Source organism: Musa acuminata, chromosome BXJ3-7 (genome assembly GCF_036884655.1).
Source record: "Musa acuminata AAA Group cultivar baxijiao chromosome BXJ3-7, Cavendish_Baxijiao_AAA, whole genome shotgun sequence".
NCBI classification, from domain to species: Eukaryota; Viridiplantae; Streptophyta; class Magnoliopsida; order Zingiberales; family Musaceae; genus Musa; species Musa acuminata.
Window position 1 is genome coordinate 7,193,247 of NC_088355.1, and position 14,315 is coordinate 7,207,561.

The 14,315-nt window shown below is 36.7% G+C and overlaps 2 protein-coding genes across 3 annotated transcripts; one reads left to right on the forward strand and one right to left on the reverse strand.

The window, feature by feature from the left end:
- Nucleotides 1–3,266: 3,266 nt before the first annotated feature.
- On the forward strand, nucleotides 3,267–4,284 carry LOC135643495 (probable WRKY transcription factor 50). Of its 2 annotated transcripts, none has more exons than XM_065160519.1 (3): nucleotides 3,267–3,569; nucleotides 3,645–3,782; nucleotides 3,865–4,284. In XM_065160519.1, exons 1-3 carry the CDS (start codon nucleotides 3,379–3,381, stop codon nucleotides 4,133–4,135), a joined length of 600 nt encoding a protein of 199 aa, XP_065016591.1. In that variant the 5' UTR covers nucleotides 3,267–3,378; the 3' UTR covers nucleotides 4,136–4,284. The 2 variants fall into 2 exon arrangements, with proteins under 2 accessions (XP_065016591.1, XP_065016590.1); XM_065160518.1 differs by having other exon boundaries at nucleotides 3,280–3,569; nucleotides 3,636–3,782.
- Nucleotides 4,285–5,370: 1,086 nt separating this feature from the next.
- On the reverse strand, nucleotides 5,371–14,208 carry LOC135643496 (uncharacterized). The gene is made up of 13 exons (XM_065160521.1): nucleotides 14,042–14,208; nucleotides 13,887–13,948; nucleotides 13,654–13,731; nucleotides 12,979–13,057; nucleotides 12,525–12,595; nucleotides 12,149–12,250; nucleotides 10,256–10,345; nucleotides 9,844–9,918; nucleotides 9,729–9,761; nucleotides 7,994–8,071; nucleotides 6,374–6,436; nucleotides 5,993–6,107; nucleotides 5,371–5,738 (listed from the first exon to the last, which is right to left on the reverse strand). Exons 1-12 carry the CDS (start codon nucleotides 14,094–14,096, stop codon nucleotides 6,006–6,008), a joined length of 888 nt encoding a protein of 295 aa, XP_065016593.1. The 5' UTR covers nucleotides 14,097–14,208; the 3' UTR covers nucleotides 5,371–5,738; nucleotides 5,993–6,005.
- Between the last annotated feature and the right edge of the window lie 107 nt (nucleotides 14,209–14,315).

The following is a 14,315-nucleotide window of genomic DNA, read 5'->3' on the forward strand; positions in this document are numbered from 1 at the left end:
AATAATAATAATAATAATAATAATAATAGATTAAAAAATAAATGAATGATTCGAATCGAAATTGAAATAATTAGTTTCTAATTTTAGAGAATTGAAATCATGATTAGCGCTACATCTCGCTACCGAGACACTTTTCAATCGTCTAAGCTACCATAAAATAAATCCAGATATGAACTCATAGTTGTCATCCTTTTGCTTTCTTGCAATCAACGGTGCAAGTGTCGATGGGTTATAGCATTGCAGATTCGGTTCGTGCGCGAATTCGATCCGATTAGGATCAGAATCGACGGAGTCGGGAATCAAACTTGAGGAGTAATTCTTGTCTCCTTAATTCACTAATTATCTTTGTATATATATAATTCCATGCTTTATTTGCAATCTTTTTGTTCTACTGTTAAGTATATGCTTAAAATCTAAACAAGTTTCTTTGCCTTCTCATACTAATCACGGTTCGATTCGAATCGAAATCGAATTGAACTAAAATTAGAAAAAAATCGATCCGACTATTTATCCATTTCATGTTGATGATTCTGATTAAATATAATAAACAATAAAAATAAAACACAAATAGGATCTATCATATATTGATTAAATCTTTGTGTTTCAAGTAAATTAACTTAGGCTCGATCTTAATAGAGTCATTTAGTTTGGTTAAGAATCTTATAATTTTCGTCGTTTTATATCAATTTTTTTTCATGTCATTATAGGTACTATGTTTATACATCTATTTTTTAACATTTTTTATTTTTTTTAATATATACAGGTTTTAAATTATAATTAATAAAATTAATGATTCAAATCGAACCCAAAATAATTAGTTCCTAATTTTAGAAAATTGGAATCACGATTAGTGCTACGTCACGATTAGCGAATTTGATTCGTGTATAAATCTGATCCAATTAGGATCCGAGTTTGTAGAATCGGGAATCAAACTCGAAGATCAATTCTTGTATCCTTAATTGTCATTTAGCTTCATTAAGAATTTTTATAATTTTATTCATTTTATATCATTTTTTAAATATCATTATACTTTTATAGTTATACATTTTAAATTTATTTTTTTAATATATAATTTTAAAATTGTATTCATTTTATATTAATTTTAATATCATTATATTTATACATCTTTTAAAAATATTTTTTGTTAATTCAATTCTGGTATTCTTAATTCATGAATTATCTTTATGTATTTGTAATTTCATGTTTTGTTTATATTCTTCTTGTTCTACTGTTATGCTTGAAATCTAATCTGGATTCTTTTTTTTCTTGAAGTAATCACATTTTGTTTTCTCAAAGTGATCACATTTTGCTTTCTCGTACTGATCAAGGTTCAATTCCAATCAGAATCGAATCCAACATATCTGATAATTTATCAATTCCAAAGCGAATAAAAAATGTATTCTAGTTTTAAATCGATAATTCTAATTAAATATAATAACAAATAAAAAAAACACAAATAGAATCTACCCTATAGTGGTTGAAATCTAACTAAGATTCAACCACCATGTAGTGATAGTGTCGGCTTGGGTTGAGCCCGGATCTGAAAGCACGTGTGGGCCCAATGGAGAAGCTCATCGTCACGGTTAAACTGATTTAAGATTCACGAGATGGTATCAGATGAGGTTCCACTCTCGGAGCTCAGCTCCATGGAGTCCTGTGCTTGCAAGAAACGTACTTACGCATGCTTCCTTGTGGCTCCTGCCGTGTCACGCCGAATGCAATTTCGTTGATCGAGGCTCTTAATATGGGGAGGAGCGAGGAAAGACGGAGAGATTACTGTGTGCTTTGTGTAGGTCGGCTTGCGGTGGAGGCACGGCAACGAGATTTGGCAGGCGTGGGCTGCGGATTTCCAGTGGCACGGAAGGTGCTCGGAAGAATTCCTTACTGAAACTCCACGACTTGTTGTTTGGCAGGGCAACGTGTCGTGGAAATTTCCATGAAGGTTTCGGACTCCCATAGCCGCCAGGTCTTCATCACGGAGCTTCATAAGAGCCAAAAAGTTAGGCTCTGTTGCATTTGTTTTGTGCCCGCTCCTGATGGTACTCTCATGACAAGGAGATGAAAGGCCATCCTTGGATCATCTACAGCCGCCTCCAAAAGTCATGGTGACTCACTCGTCGCCTTCTGTCTGCCAATCCTCTCCGACCACCTTTTCAGAGCAGGATAACAATACCATTGACAGACATGACAGTGATTGAGGTATGATGCGACTTCCACATCGTCCACTGCCACCTCAGGAAAAGTACTTCTCTGCAGACTCCACTGATTGGATCAAAGTCTATCTTCCAGGTCTGTTTCGTGAAGCATCTTTCGGATCAAAGTCTTATCTTCGAGGTCTGTTTTCTGGAGCATTTCTCGAGCTTGGTTCCCTCATCTTAAGGGTAGTTGACTCTGTGAAGAGGAATGCCACAAATTAATGGAGGCTGTTCTATCTTATAGCCAAGCTTGAATCTGGAAACTGACATGTGATATTTTGAGTCAAACTGCTTATATGTTGATCATTGAACATGAAAGAAGTTGAAATTCTAGATTCATCAGCACAAATAGACATAATTTATTGCACAGAATTCTAACAGCTAAGGATTCACAAGGCATTAAAATATGTTTTGACTGAAGAAAAGTATATCTTGCAGCTTTATGTTGCCCAAATACTCTTTTTCTTTGCACCAACAAATATATCCGAGGTTGAACAGGAAAGATGATACCAAAAAATTATCTAAAAAATCAACAATAATATATAAACTCAAAAAGATGATAAATATAATATTTATATGGTTCCATACTTCTCATAAGTGAAGAAAACCAAGTTTCTTGTCATGTAATAATTAATTCAATCCTAATTTCGAAAGTTTCTTTCTTCACATTAACTTCTTTTTCATACTTAGCATTCCTTTTCTTCATGATTGTGGAGATATCCTTATATATATATATATATATATATATATATATATATATATATATATATATATATATATATATATATATATATATATATAATTTTGGTTCCCGAGGAGATCTTCTGCCATCAAATTAGAACACCTCCTCCAGAAGGATGAGGATGTTGAAGTTGGACTTGTACGTTGACTTTGTGGTTTAAGAGAGCAATCCAACACTCAATCCACCAATCCATTCGATTCTCTTACTGCACCTTTCGCCAAAGAGCCGCCACATCTAAATGCCATCGTTGCGTCCGCCCAACACCACACGTCTGGTGGCCAAATCTTGGCTGACGTCACCTGCGGAGACACTTCGGTCCACCTCGACGGAAGCATCACAGCAGCTGGCCGCGGGCCATGGAAGTGCCCCCAACTCGGTATAAATCCCTCCCACCGACTCCACTAACCTCGGCAGCATGCGTTGTTGAGCGATCGACTTGCCATGGCGACTGCCGCTCTGGACATCGGTGGCCTCTCCTGCTCCCCTGTCTTCCTCTTCGACGACGCTCCAAAGCTCTGCACTACCGATGAGTTCGACGTCTCCGAATACGTGGCTGTCTTCGACGAGAGCTCGGTCACGGAGTCATCAGCGGTAGCCGGCGACGTCTACTGCCCAACGGACGACACCATGATGTATGCAGTTGGGTTTCCTGAGATCATTGTTTTTGTGGGTGGTTTGGTGACTCGACTGTGGTGCAGGAGCTGCAGGAACGAGACGAAGAGGATGAAGGTCGGCGACGGATGCAGGATCGGGTTCAGAACGAAGTCGGAGGTGGAGATATTGGATGATGGGTTCAAGTGGAGGAAGTACGGGAAGAAGTCGGTGAAGAACAGCCCCAATCCGAGGTACGTGCATGCGTCGAACGAACCGAATCAGTACTTCGTAGCCGAGGTCAATTGCAGTACGTATGTTGTTGTGTGATCGCAGGAACTACTACCGGTGCTCGACCGAGGGTTGCGGGGTGAAGAAGAGGGTGGAGAGGGACCGCGACGATCAGCGCTTTGTGATCACCATCTACGAAGGCGTGCACAACCACATCAGCCCATGTACGCTCTGCCACGACTACGCTCATCTCCCCTTCGCACCCTCGGCCTCAGCGCCATGGGGGAGGGCGATGGCGGGGGCGCCGACGATCTCCAGTTCATGGGCGGTGCAGCCTGCTCAGTGGTTGGAGTCGTTCCTTCAAGACGACATGTAGCTCAGAACTGCACAAGTTCGAGCTTTGACCACAGGATAAGAGTTGTCGCCGAAGACTCGTCGTAATGCAATGTTTGTTGATCGGCAAATGGTATATTTTGAGGATTTATCTCGATGAATAGTGGCAACGATCTCGTTCTTTTGCGCAAAGCTTGGCCGCTACTTACGAACGTAATTGTTATGCTCGACCAAATTGGACGTCACCATCGGCATCAATGATCCTCCACTGCATTCTTACGAATCTAATTGTTATGAATATGAACCGATAGATTGTGTCTTATCTACTGGTATAAGATCTTATATCAAGGCGTGATGTTCGAACACCCTCTCGATACTACCTACGCTCGGAAAGAAATCCAGCTTTAGACGAAAGGGACATGTTCAAATACTATCTTTAAAGTCTACTTGGCTGAGATCGGACAAAAGACCAGTCTTTTGGCGTTTTTCGTTGATGGCTTTGTGCAGTGAGTTCTTCCGGAGGCAGATGAACTCATTGATGACTTGCTTCGGATATGAAGAGTACGATCCGGCAGTCAAGTCAAGCAAGTGTTCCGTTCATTTCTTCAGAAAGGAATGAGACAGCCATTGCATGTTTTTGTTGACCAGTCGACTACAAATTTGCTGCAGATCGACAATCCACGTAATGCACTTTGGCTTTCCCCAAAACCTGCGGTAAGAACGTTATTTGCACAGTGATCATACAATTACTTTGGCAATACCAATAAATAAAAAAGTCTGGAAGTATGACTCCTCGGCACAAAATTATGTTGCTGGGCACTTGACTTCTAATTCAAGCTTTGAACACTGGGCATTATGTTGCTGAACTGAGTACATAATTCAGCAGGTCAATGCCTGGATAAAAAAGATTTCCAAGGTCAGGTTTGACTCCTCATCCCTAAGGGCAAAGTTTAGATGTGACCTGGGTAGTCTCATTATCCTCCTTTGTCCCTAGGAAATCTCAACAAAATGAAGCCTATGTTGATAATACAAAGGTAACCTGCTTCATAATTTTTTAGGGTTTGTAGAACACTTCGATATACCCAATGATATTGTTAAACCAATGCGAATTCAGAAATATTTGCCATTAGTTACCAGTAGCAAAAGGGCAAATGGTTGATAGGGTCATCTTATCACTAATTATACTAAATATGCTCTATAACAAACTCAGGTGAAGAAGCACAAAGTGGGATACCAGAAAGAAACATCGCCGCAGATAATTTTATGTGGATGTGAAACTCAGCAAATAAGATAATTGTTCACTGATCAAACAAAGAACCACAACGTCAAATTTCTTTTATGATTAATGACTCCAACAACCTAGTTGACTTGTTCAAGAGTCAAAGCAACTATGCTTTGCACATTTGAAACCTTCGAGTGTTGACCCAAGGCAATATCTAGAAACAAAGGACTGATAATATACTTATTTACATATCTAAGAGATAGTTAACATACTTCCCATTTCTCACAAGCAATGGATACGGCATAAGTAGAGGTTCTCATAAGGTCATCTCGAGTTCCCCTTCGTATAGACTCATCTAAGAAATAAACTGTCATCAAGTATTCCTCCATAAACTACATCACCTCAGCACTCGAGAGAAGTAGTTCTGTGGGAAAGTAAAAAAAAAAAAACACAAAAAATTCAAATTTCAAATAAACAGCAATAGTAGTTCAGTTACTAGATAACAAATATCAGATCCAACAAGTTGGATAAAGCTATGACACCAATGTTCTTGTTTATAAGATAATCCAACTTTTATTTCACTAACTTTGATTCCTTGGACCATCATTAACTTAGCTATCAGCTACAAATGAACCTACCAAATATATGTTTCAGTACCATAATAAGATCAGCTCAAACCTGGACAAGTCCTTCAAGTTATCACTGATGAGTCGGTATCATTCTGGAAGATTGCTTTGGTCTTGGTCTGGTCAAAATTTCCAGATTCTATAACCTCTGCTATGTGCTGCAAACCCTAGAATGCAAGCAAGAGCACAGAGACAATATGATAAGGTATACTGATCATTATATTTCTATACTTCCAAGACATCTATCAGAAATTATAACGGACATTATGTTAAATTGCTTTTCAACTGTTATGTTAAATTTCTCGACAAATCTGGAAGCCTTATTATGTTACGTGGTAATAACATATGCAATTCGTGGAGTGATAATAAGCATAAAGAATTATCTGGAGCTTGTAAACTGAAGCAAGATCATGTGTCTAAATAAAAATGAAACCTTCAAACTTCTAGCCTCCCCAGATCCCAGAAAACCACGTTTCCCAGCATTCTTGGGGCCATCCTGTGGTATATAAAGAAAAAGTGTTAACAAGGGCAAGTGGGCAACAGAAAATTTTTATAGAACCTGAAAATGATTAGGCAAAAAGAAATCATGACAAAGGGAAAAAAGAAGACTTCATAAGTTAACAGCAGCAAAGCCAGACAACGGACAAAGTAAAGCTCCTGATAGAAGTACAAAGGAAAAGGCAAATATGGAGTAATAAGCAAGAAAAAATTAGCCTGTAAATGACATGTTTATTGACTTTATTAATGTTTATTGCAAAATAAATGGCAAAATAAATGTTTATTGACCTTATTAACTAAAGCTACAGTCAAAATGTGATCTGTTATGATGATTAACAACGATTGCAAAGTAATTACCTCCATTCATCCAACGAAAGTTGTTATTTTCTCAGTTCTGTTTCTACTGAAGCAAATGAACTTCTAGATCGATTAAAACCTCATTGTTCCAAGAGACAATAATAAACCATTAAATCCAACCTCGCTTGGGACTGTACATATGACGATAAACTAACGTTCGAAACCCTTCTGACCAAAATAGGCAAGAAGTAGCAGCAGGCACAGTCCAGTCAGGCCACCCTTGGCCACTGAGTCCTTGGGGGTTATCAGATTGCCAAAACCCTGAAGGGTGGGGGGGTTAGTGCAGAACACGAGAAGGGGAAGCAGGGACTTCAAAGGTATTTTGGTATACTAAGTATTATGATTAGGTGTGGATATTGACATGGTAACCAAAATATTTGATGATTGTAAGTCCCCAAGGCATCGGGTTTTTCAGACATTTTTCAATAAGATTAGCTTATCTACCTCTCCACTTTTCTTGTTCTCTTTAAAGGTCCACATCCCCTCATGTTAGGAGTCCATTCCTTACTCTTCTTAATCATTCGACACAAATGACACAATCAGATATTGCTTGTAAAATATAAACTCATCAATACTCAAGCTGTTGGATTATCATGGTTGTTCTAGTATTCTTTTGAAATTTTTGGAGGCCAAATCTTTGTACAAATTCTAGTACACACCCATTTGATAAATGCATTTGCACCATCAACAATATTTGAGATGTTGGCAATGGATATTAATTAGAAAAAGTCTGAACAGGTTTGATTAAAGTTGGGGAAAGTATGAGACCAGTGGCTAGAACTACATAGCAATGATGACTAGAAATATATAGCACTGGCTTTAGAAACAAAGTAAAAGCACTAATGCCAATTGGTCATTATGAAATGATGGCACAAACCACAATAAAAAAAAGTTAAACAGCAATAGGTAGGATAAAAATGTGTTGGTGCTCTGTTTTTTTCTTTAAATCTTTGATTAGTGTTTGTTTTAAATAGTAATACTTACACAAACACGTGTATTTTAAGAGATATATCTGTATATATACATTAATGTTCTAAATGATGAAGCAACTGAAAGAAACTCAGAACAATTTTTTATGTAAAAGTAGCAGATTGGATTTCACTTTGATTGCAGATGCTCAAACAAAGAGATCTAAATGAGCATAAAAAAGAGGCAACAGAAATAGGAAATTATATTCAGAGAACTAATGGAGTCTTACCACTAGATAATCAGGCATTTTTCCACCCTTCCCCTCAACGAACTGGCAGAGGTACATCACGCCGGCACATGCAAAGTTCTGCAATCAACATATGTTAGTAATGATGGATAAACATTTAGAAAGGAAGCTGGCATGCACAGTGTGCTGATAGCAATTCTGAAATATGGATAGACTGAAAACAAAGCATAAGGCTATAGATAACACAATAAATATACTGGCTTCATTATGTACTTAGGTTTCTCATTGAATAGAAGTACTTTCGCATGGTTTCTAAATGAATAGAAGTAGCTTAGGATGGTTTCTAATTGAAAGGATGTGGAATAGCAGGAGATCCACTAAAGCATAAAACCATATATAAGTACCAACAAGCAATTCAAGACTCTGATTCCTTGTATTACAACAACGGATAAAAATAAGAACTCCATTCTTTCTTGAGTGATAAATCATATTAAATAACTCCAGAATCAGACCATAAGGGAATAGAGGAAAGCCTTATCTTTTTTTTAAGAGTTAGCAACCTATACAATGAAAGATACTGTTTGAACAGTGAAAGTGCAAAACTCTCTACCAAGGAGTTTTGACTATGCAAAAATTTTCTAATTAAAGACTCTAAATATGACCTACATGTAAAAGAGCTGCTACGAGAGTAATAATTCCATTTCTATTATATGGGGGCAACTAAGCACCTCCAAATAGGATACATTCACTGTAGGTGGTCATGACTAGAAAACAGATATGCACAATTATGTTAAAAAGATGAAAGTACTTATAAACATTATTTATAATTAAAGTGGTGTTTGTTCTCTTCACATGGCGTAACCATTTCAAAGTATGACTTTTTGCTGTTCAGATGTGTGTCGTAAGTTCAAAAACTGATATCTTTATCAAATGGTGCAACCAGCATTTCTAAAAACACTAGGAAATCGATTGGGAGACCTGATATCACAAGTTAATGTTTATAAGGACCTTATACCAAAAAGGGATGTATCATGGGACAGCCCATTAAGGGGCCTCGAATGAACACAAACTATGATCCATGTATACTCTAAGTGAAATATGCTTTTTAACTCTCAAGAGAATCAAATCAAAAGGAATCATGCATCAAATGACAGTACTACTGTGACACGTATACTCTCTTCATTATTGGGGTGCAAATTGTCATTCATCTTCACAAAGCACAACATTTAGATAAAGCGGCTTTTGTCTGTTCTGATGAATACTACAACAGAAACTGTACATTGTCACATATATATAGCTGCAGTTGTAAACCAAAATTGTCTTCAATCTCTTAACGTATTATATCCCTTATTTTGTTTCAAAATTGGCTTCCATCTCTTAACAACATCCTAGAAAGCATCAGATTAAGAAAGCTTCTGAATCTTGTCAGTGAATACTAAAAAAACTGCAATTAAGATATCCCAAAGGAACCTATTTCTTACTGTCAGACAGGTCCATTTGGGTGCTAGTTAGCAGCAATAGCAGATAGTACTCGATACCGAATTACCAAAAATATGGCATGCTAGAATAAACAGTCTTAAGCTAATGAGAATTCACGTATAGAAGATAATTAATAACATGTAAGCGTTGTTCAGTAGATTCAAATATGCTTGAAATATCACGATATGCACTATCTGATCATATAGCTAGATAAACCCAAAAAATTCCAAAAACATATCTCAATTAATATACATAATGTCAGATACCAAATCTCTATGCCCTAAAGTAATTTAGTCACCTGCTTGTCCTCGATGGCATTCATCTTCCCATCCTGTACCAAAAAAAAGAAATCATTCAACAAAAAATGCACAGCAACAGTTATCTAAATGCAATAAAAAATGACATATGCTCACCAGACCCCAAACCAGTTGTTGGAGGGTAGTCAATTCTAGCCCAATATTATCAAGTTTTCCACGAGCATCAATTACCTATTTTTCAAAACAAGAAAGTGCAGAGGCTATATAAAGGCAAAGCATTTTTGTGAAGAGAACAAGTTGCAACATATAAATTAAATTTTCTGGTGTTCATGTATCAATAGCAGGCTTGGCCTCACCAAGTCTAGAAGACTTGCTGGAAGACATGCTAACTGCCAAACTGATAATATTATTGTCAAAACAGAATAAATTAAAGTGCAATCATAATTCAAAAAGCATCCACAGAAGATGATCGTAGCAAGACATCCAAGGTTCATTTCCTATATAAAAAGTAACTTTCCTTGCAGCCATAAAATCAACAAGCAAATAGTAATAGTGAACAAAACATTACCTCCTTTTTTATTTCACCAGACATCTCCTTTTGCTCATCCAATTTTCCATCCAAGTTCTCAATTCGCTGTGTCAGATGCTTCTTAGTTTGCTGTAAAAAAAAAAAAGAAACAAATATTCTGCTTTACTTACAATGCCCAAATTCCTGTCCAATATATGCATGAAAAAATTAACAAGGTATTGACATTTAGTACTTTTTAAGCATGTTATTGTGATACTCAGAATTCTAACAATGTTTGTCATCATTTGAATTCTTGAAAAAACAAATTTAAGGATGATAATTAACAGTGAAAATAAAGAAGGAAACACAAAGTTTAAGAAATGTAAATGTTAAAGTAGGATAGCTAGGACTAGCTTATTGATTTTTTCGCATTGCTAGAACGAAGAAGACAAATCAGTTGCTCCAATCATAACACTTCAGGACTAAGTATAAAAACCTGTTCTCTTCAGTCGAGTGTGGAGATTTGAAATTGCTTATATCCATACAAAAACAAAGTACCTGTTTAACTTGCAGAAAATAGAGACTCATGGCACCTCTCTAGAATGGGCATTAAATTCAATATATACAAAACGACTAGCCAAGATCTTGATATTTTCTCTCCATATGGACCAAAACCTCTTACCACCTAACCAATACTAATCCTTGTAAAGTTAGTGCGCAACAGCTAATGTCTGTATTTCTGTTAGAAGTCACTAAGGGCATGTTTGGTGCAGATTTCCAAAAAGACTTTTGCTACTACTAAAGCACTATATATGTATGTACGTACGTACGTATACATATACATACATATACATAGATACATACATACACATATATATATGTATACATATACATATATATATACATACATATATACATACATATATACAAACATATATATACATACATACATACATACATACATATATACATATACATACATATATACATATACATACATATATACATATATATATATATATATATATACATATATACAAAATTTTGAATGTTAAAAGAAATTTCACAAGGGATTTTGAGAAACCAAAATATTTCTTTTAAGAGGAGGTCAGGACCTCCTTCTGACTCGTCCTAAAATAACTCCCTGTAGATCCTTGTTTGGCCTCGACACCCATCGTTGCTGTGGTCATCAATACCATTTCCATTGTCTATCATCATTGTCGACAACATTGCTACAATCACGACGACTGTCTGGTCACCATCACCATCATGGTTGCCATGACAATGGCCACTGCCACAAATCACTGCTACCACCAAATGCATCACCAAGTACCACTGCTATCAACTATCAACCACCACCTCTAACATCACCAACTACCAATACCATTGTTGCCACCATCATTGGCTACCACCACTATCATCATCTCCACAATCACTATCGGTCACTGTCACTATTGTGATGTAGGAGCGCCATGGTGTTTTATGTTTATCTCTGTAAATATTTTGTTAGTCTGGATTTTTTGCAAATTCAATAACATGACAACATTTCATGTATTCTACATTACGTACAAAGATTGCCTGAGGAGAAGCATGAAACAGTGTCAAACACTGAAGATGGTTGAAATAATATTCCTGATGAATGCTATCCTTGTAAGAAATTTTAATACCAAGCAAAGATATGTGAAATATCATATTCCGAAGTAAGAATGGAATGTGATACTGAGCAATATGTTCTTTCAAATATTAATTATTTGAATCATGCCTATGTTTTTTTTAAAAATAAATATAGACAAGTGTATTGCAACTAACTAAATAAGATGGCAACAAAACATTTAGTACACAACCTTCATTTATAGGAATATATCAAAATGTGTAGCAAAGATATGCAACTATAATTCTGAGAATGAGAAACAAGTAAAAACATAAAACTTCTTATATAAATCTAAAACTTACAGCAAGAGCAGCAGAAACTTGCTCGAGATGCTTTGTCATGCTTGCAACTGCTTTAGTCATGTTATGTTTGGTAACATACATAAGGTCAGACAAGGAGATGCCCTGAAAAAAGCATTAGTTAACGATACTAATGAGTCAATCACAACAACTCTACAACAAGAACCAAAATTTACTTAACCAATCAGAGAAAGAACAATCACAGAAGAATGAACTCCTAAGATAACAATATATACTTAATGTATAAGCTCATGGAAAGGGAAAAAAAGCAGCAGACGAAAAACTTTAGCATAATTTACAAAGAATAACCAATATTACATTATCAAAGAAAATCCTCAATCAGAAAAAAAAACTAGTGAATCTAATGGGAAAAACATACTTTCCACCACATGTAACCATAGCCTAATGCCCCAAGGGTTGCAGCTGGCACTACAAGTGATGCCATATTTCCTGTTGGAGGTAGAAGATATAAAATTAGTCAAAATTATCCTAATACAAAGCTGACAATTACATTTAGATATATACGAGCGGTATAGCCAGATTGTTGATCAGAAAAGATAACACAACAATATCAGCTAGAAGCAGAGAAACCAGGTTTCACTTGATAGACGTGGAACCACTCGTGTTGCTTAACTATGCTTGAAAGTATTTTGTTTTTTCACATCTAGGCAAGCTTCTATTTGAAACAACATTTCTTACATTACCTAATAATTTATCATTGACAAAAAAAATAGCAACTTAATAGGGTGAAAGACCATACATCCGGTAGACTTTGTCAAACTATCAAACATAGCATTAAAATGCACTTGAAATAAATGCTGCAGAAAGAGCACCTGAGCCAGAATTTCCATTCAGAACAGTTATTGGACGTGCTGACGCAAGTTGACGAATCTCCATGGCCAACCTACGCACCTGCGTATCAGTATGCCACCTTATCAGCATGTTACAGTACTAGCAAAAGTTATGAGCAACAGAAATACACCGTAAGAACTAATTTAAGATGAACAAAGAAATTAATTCCTCAAAATAAAATATTTCCACAAATTCCACCTCAAAAGGGCAATATTTTTTTCTATGTACGAACGATTTAGCTTACAATTGATCTGAATATTGTCCAACACTGAAATTTTTCATCAAATAAAGAAAGAGTTCAATAAGAAAGAAAGAAAGAGCGAGCGAGAGAGAGAGAGAGAGAGAAAGAGAGAGAGAGCAGAAAGATTAAACAACGTTGAAGAACCAGAAAGTGAAATAAGGAATAGACACCAATTCATTTTTAAAACAAAATGAGTACAAAGAACGTCCAAAATTTCCACAAATAGCAACTAGACCATAAAACCCAGGTTGACCAAAATGACAATTAACAGATAATATATACAGATTCCACGAAGCAGAAATTGCTACTTTAGCCACCGATGCATTTAGCTAAATTCAATTTAACCACAGAGTCATCAAACGGATAAACTAGCAAAGCATTCATTAGAACACCCAAAAAAGTGAAAACCCGGTACCTGCGAAGCAACTGCATCCGCATGCTCAGGATCAACACCTGCTTTCTCCGCTGATTTCTCCAACCCCTTAACCAATTCCTGCTCACCAATTGGGTAAAACTACCTTAGAATCTAACATCCATGTATCAAACTTCAGACAGCTTCCAAATCATACAAAAGCAACTCTCCTACCAATTTTTTCTCTTTTTTCATGTAACCCACAACAAGAACGAGATCAAATAACAGAGTCGAACCTGAAGCTCCGACAGCATATCGGACAACTTGCCATTGCGCAGCAAGATCGAGCCAGTAAACCCTAGGAATCCAAAATAACAACTCGATCAAATCACTCAAGATAAGGAATCGGGACGAAGAAGTGGCACGCAAGATCGGAGTGGAAGAGGGAAACCTGCTCCGACCAAGAACAGTACTTTGGAAAGCCCCATCCCCACGTGCATCGCCATCGCTCTGCTCCAGGTAGTTCCTCCCTCTTCTTACTCGGAGAGAAACCCTAATAAGGGCAGCAGCAGCGGCAAGGAAAGGGAGACGAGTCGAGATGCGAACAAATCGGATCCACACGAAGAAAAAGTCGAATCCTTCTCAGGTAAAGTGTCGAAGTCCCGTTATATTAAATGTAACGGGATATCGGCAAATGCCTTGTAACGGTGGAAACGGGCGTTTTT

Excerpts from the sequence above, each read along its gene's own strand:
- LOC135643495 (XM_065160518.1), top strand. The coding sequence starts at position 3,379 with ATGGCGACTGCCGCTCTGGACATCGGTGGCCTCTCCTGCTCCCCTGTC. Across the intron at positions 3,570-3,635 it reads CCAACGGACGACACCATGAT|GAGCTGCAGGAACGAGACGA; the intron begins GTATGCAGTTGG and ends ACTGTGGTGCAG. Across the intron at positions 3,783-3,864 it reads AAGAACAGCCCCAATCCGAG|GAACTACTACCGGTGCTCGA; the intron begins GTACGTGCATGC and ends GTGTGATCGCAG.
- LOC135643496 (XM_065160521.1), bottom strand. The coding sequence starts at position 14,096 with ATGGCGATGCACGTGGGGATGGGGCTTTCCAAAGTACTGTTCTTGGTC. Across the intron at positions 13,732-13,886 it reads ATATGCTGTCGGAGCTTCAG|GAATTGGTTAAGGGGTTGGA; the intron begins GTTCGACTCTGT and ends ATTGGTGAGCAG. Across the intron at positions 13,058-13,653 it reads CGGATGCAGTTGCTTCGCAG|GTGCGTAGGTTGGCCATGGA; the intron begins GTACCGGGTTTT and ends ACTGATACGCAG.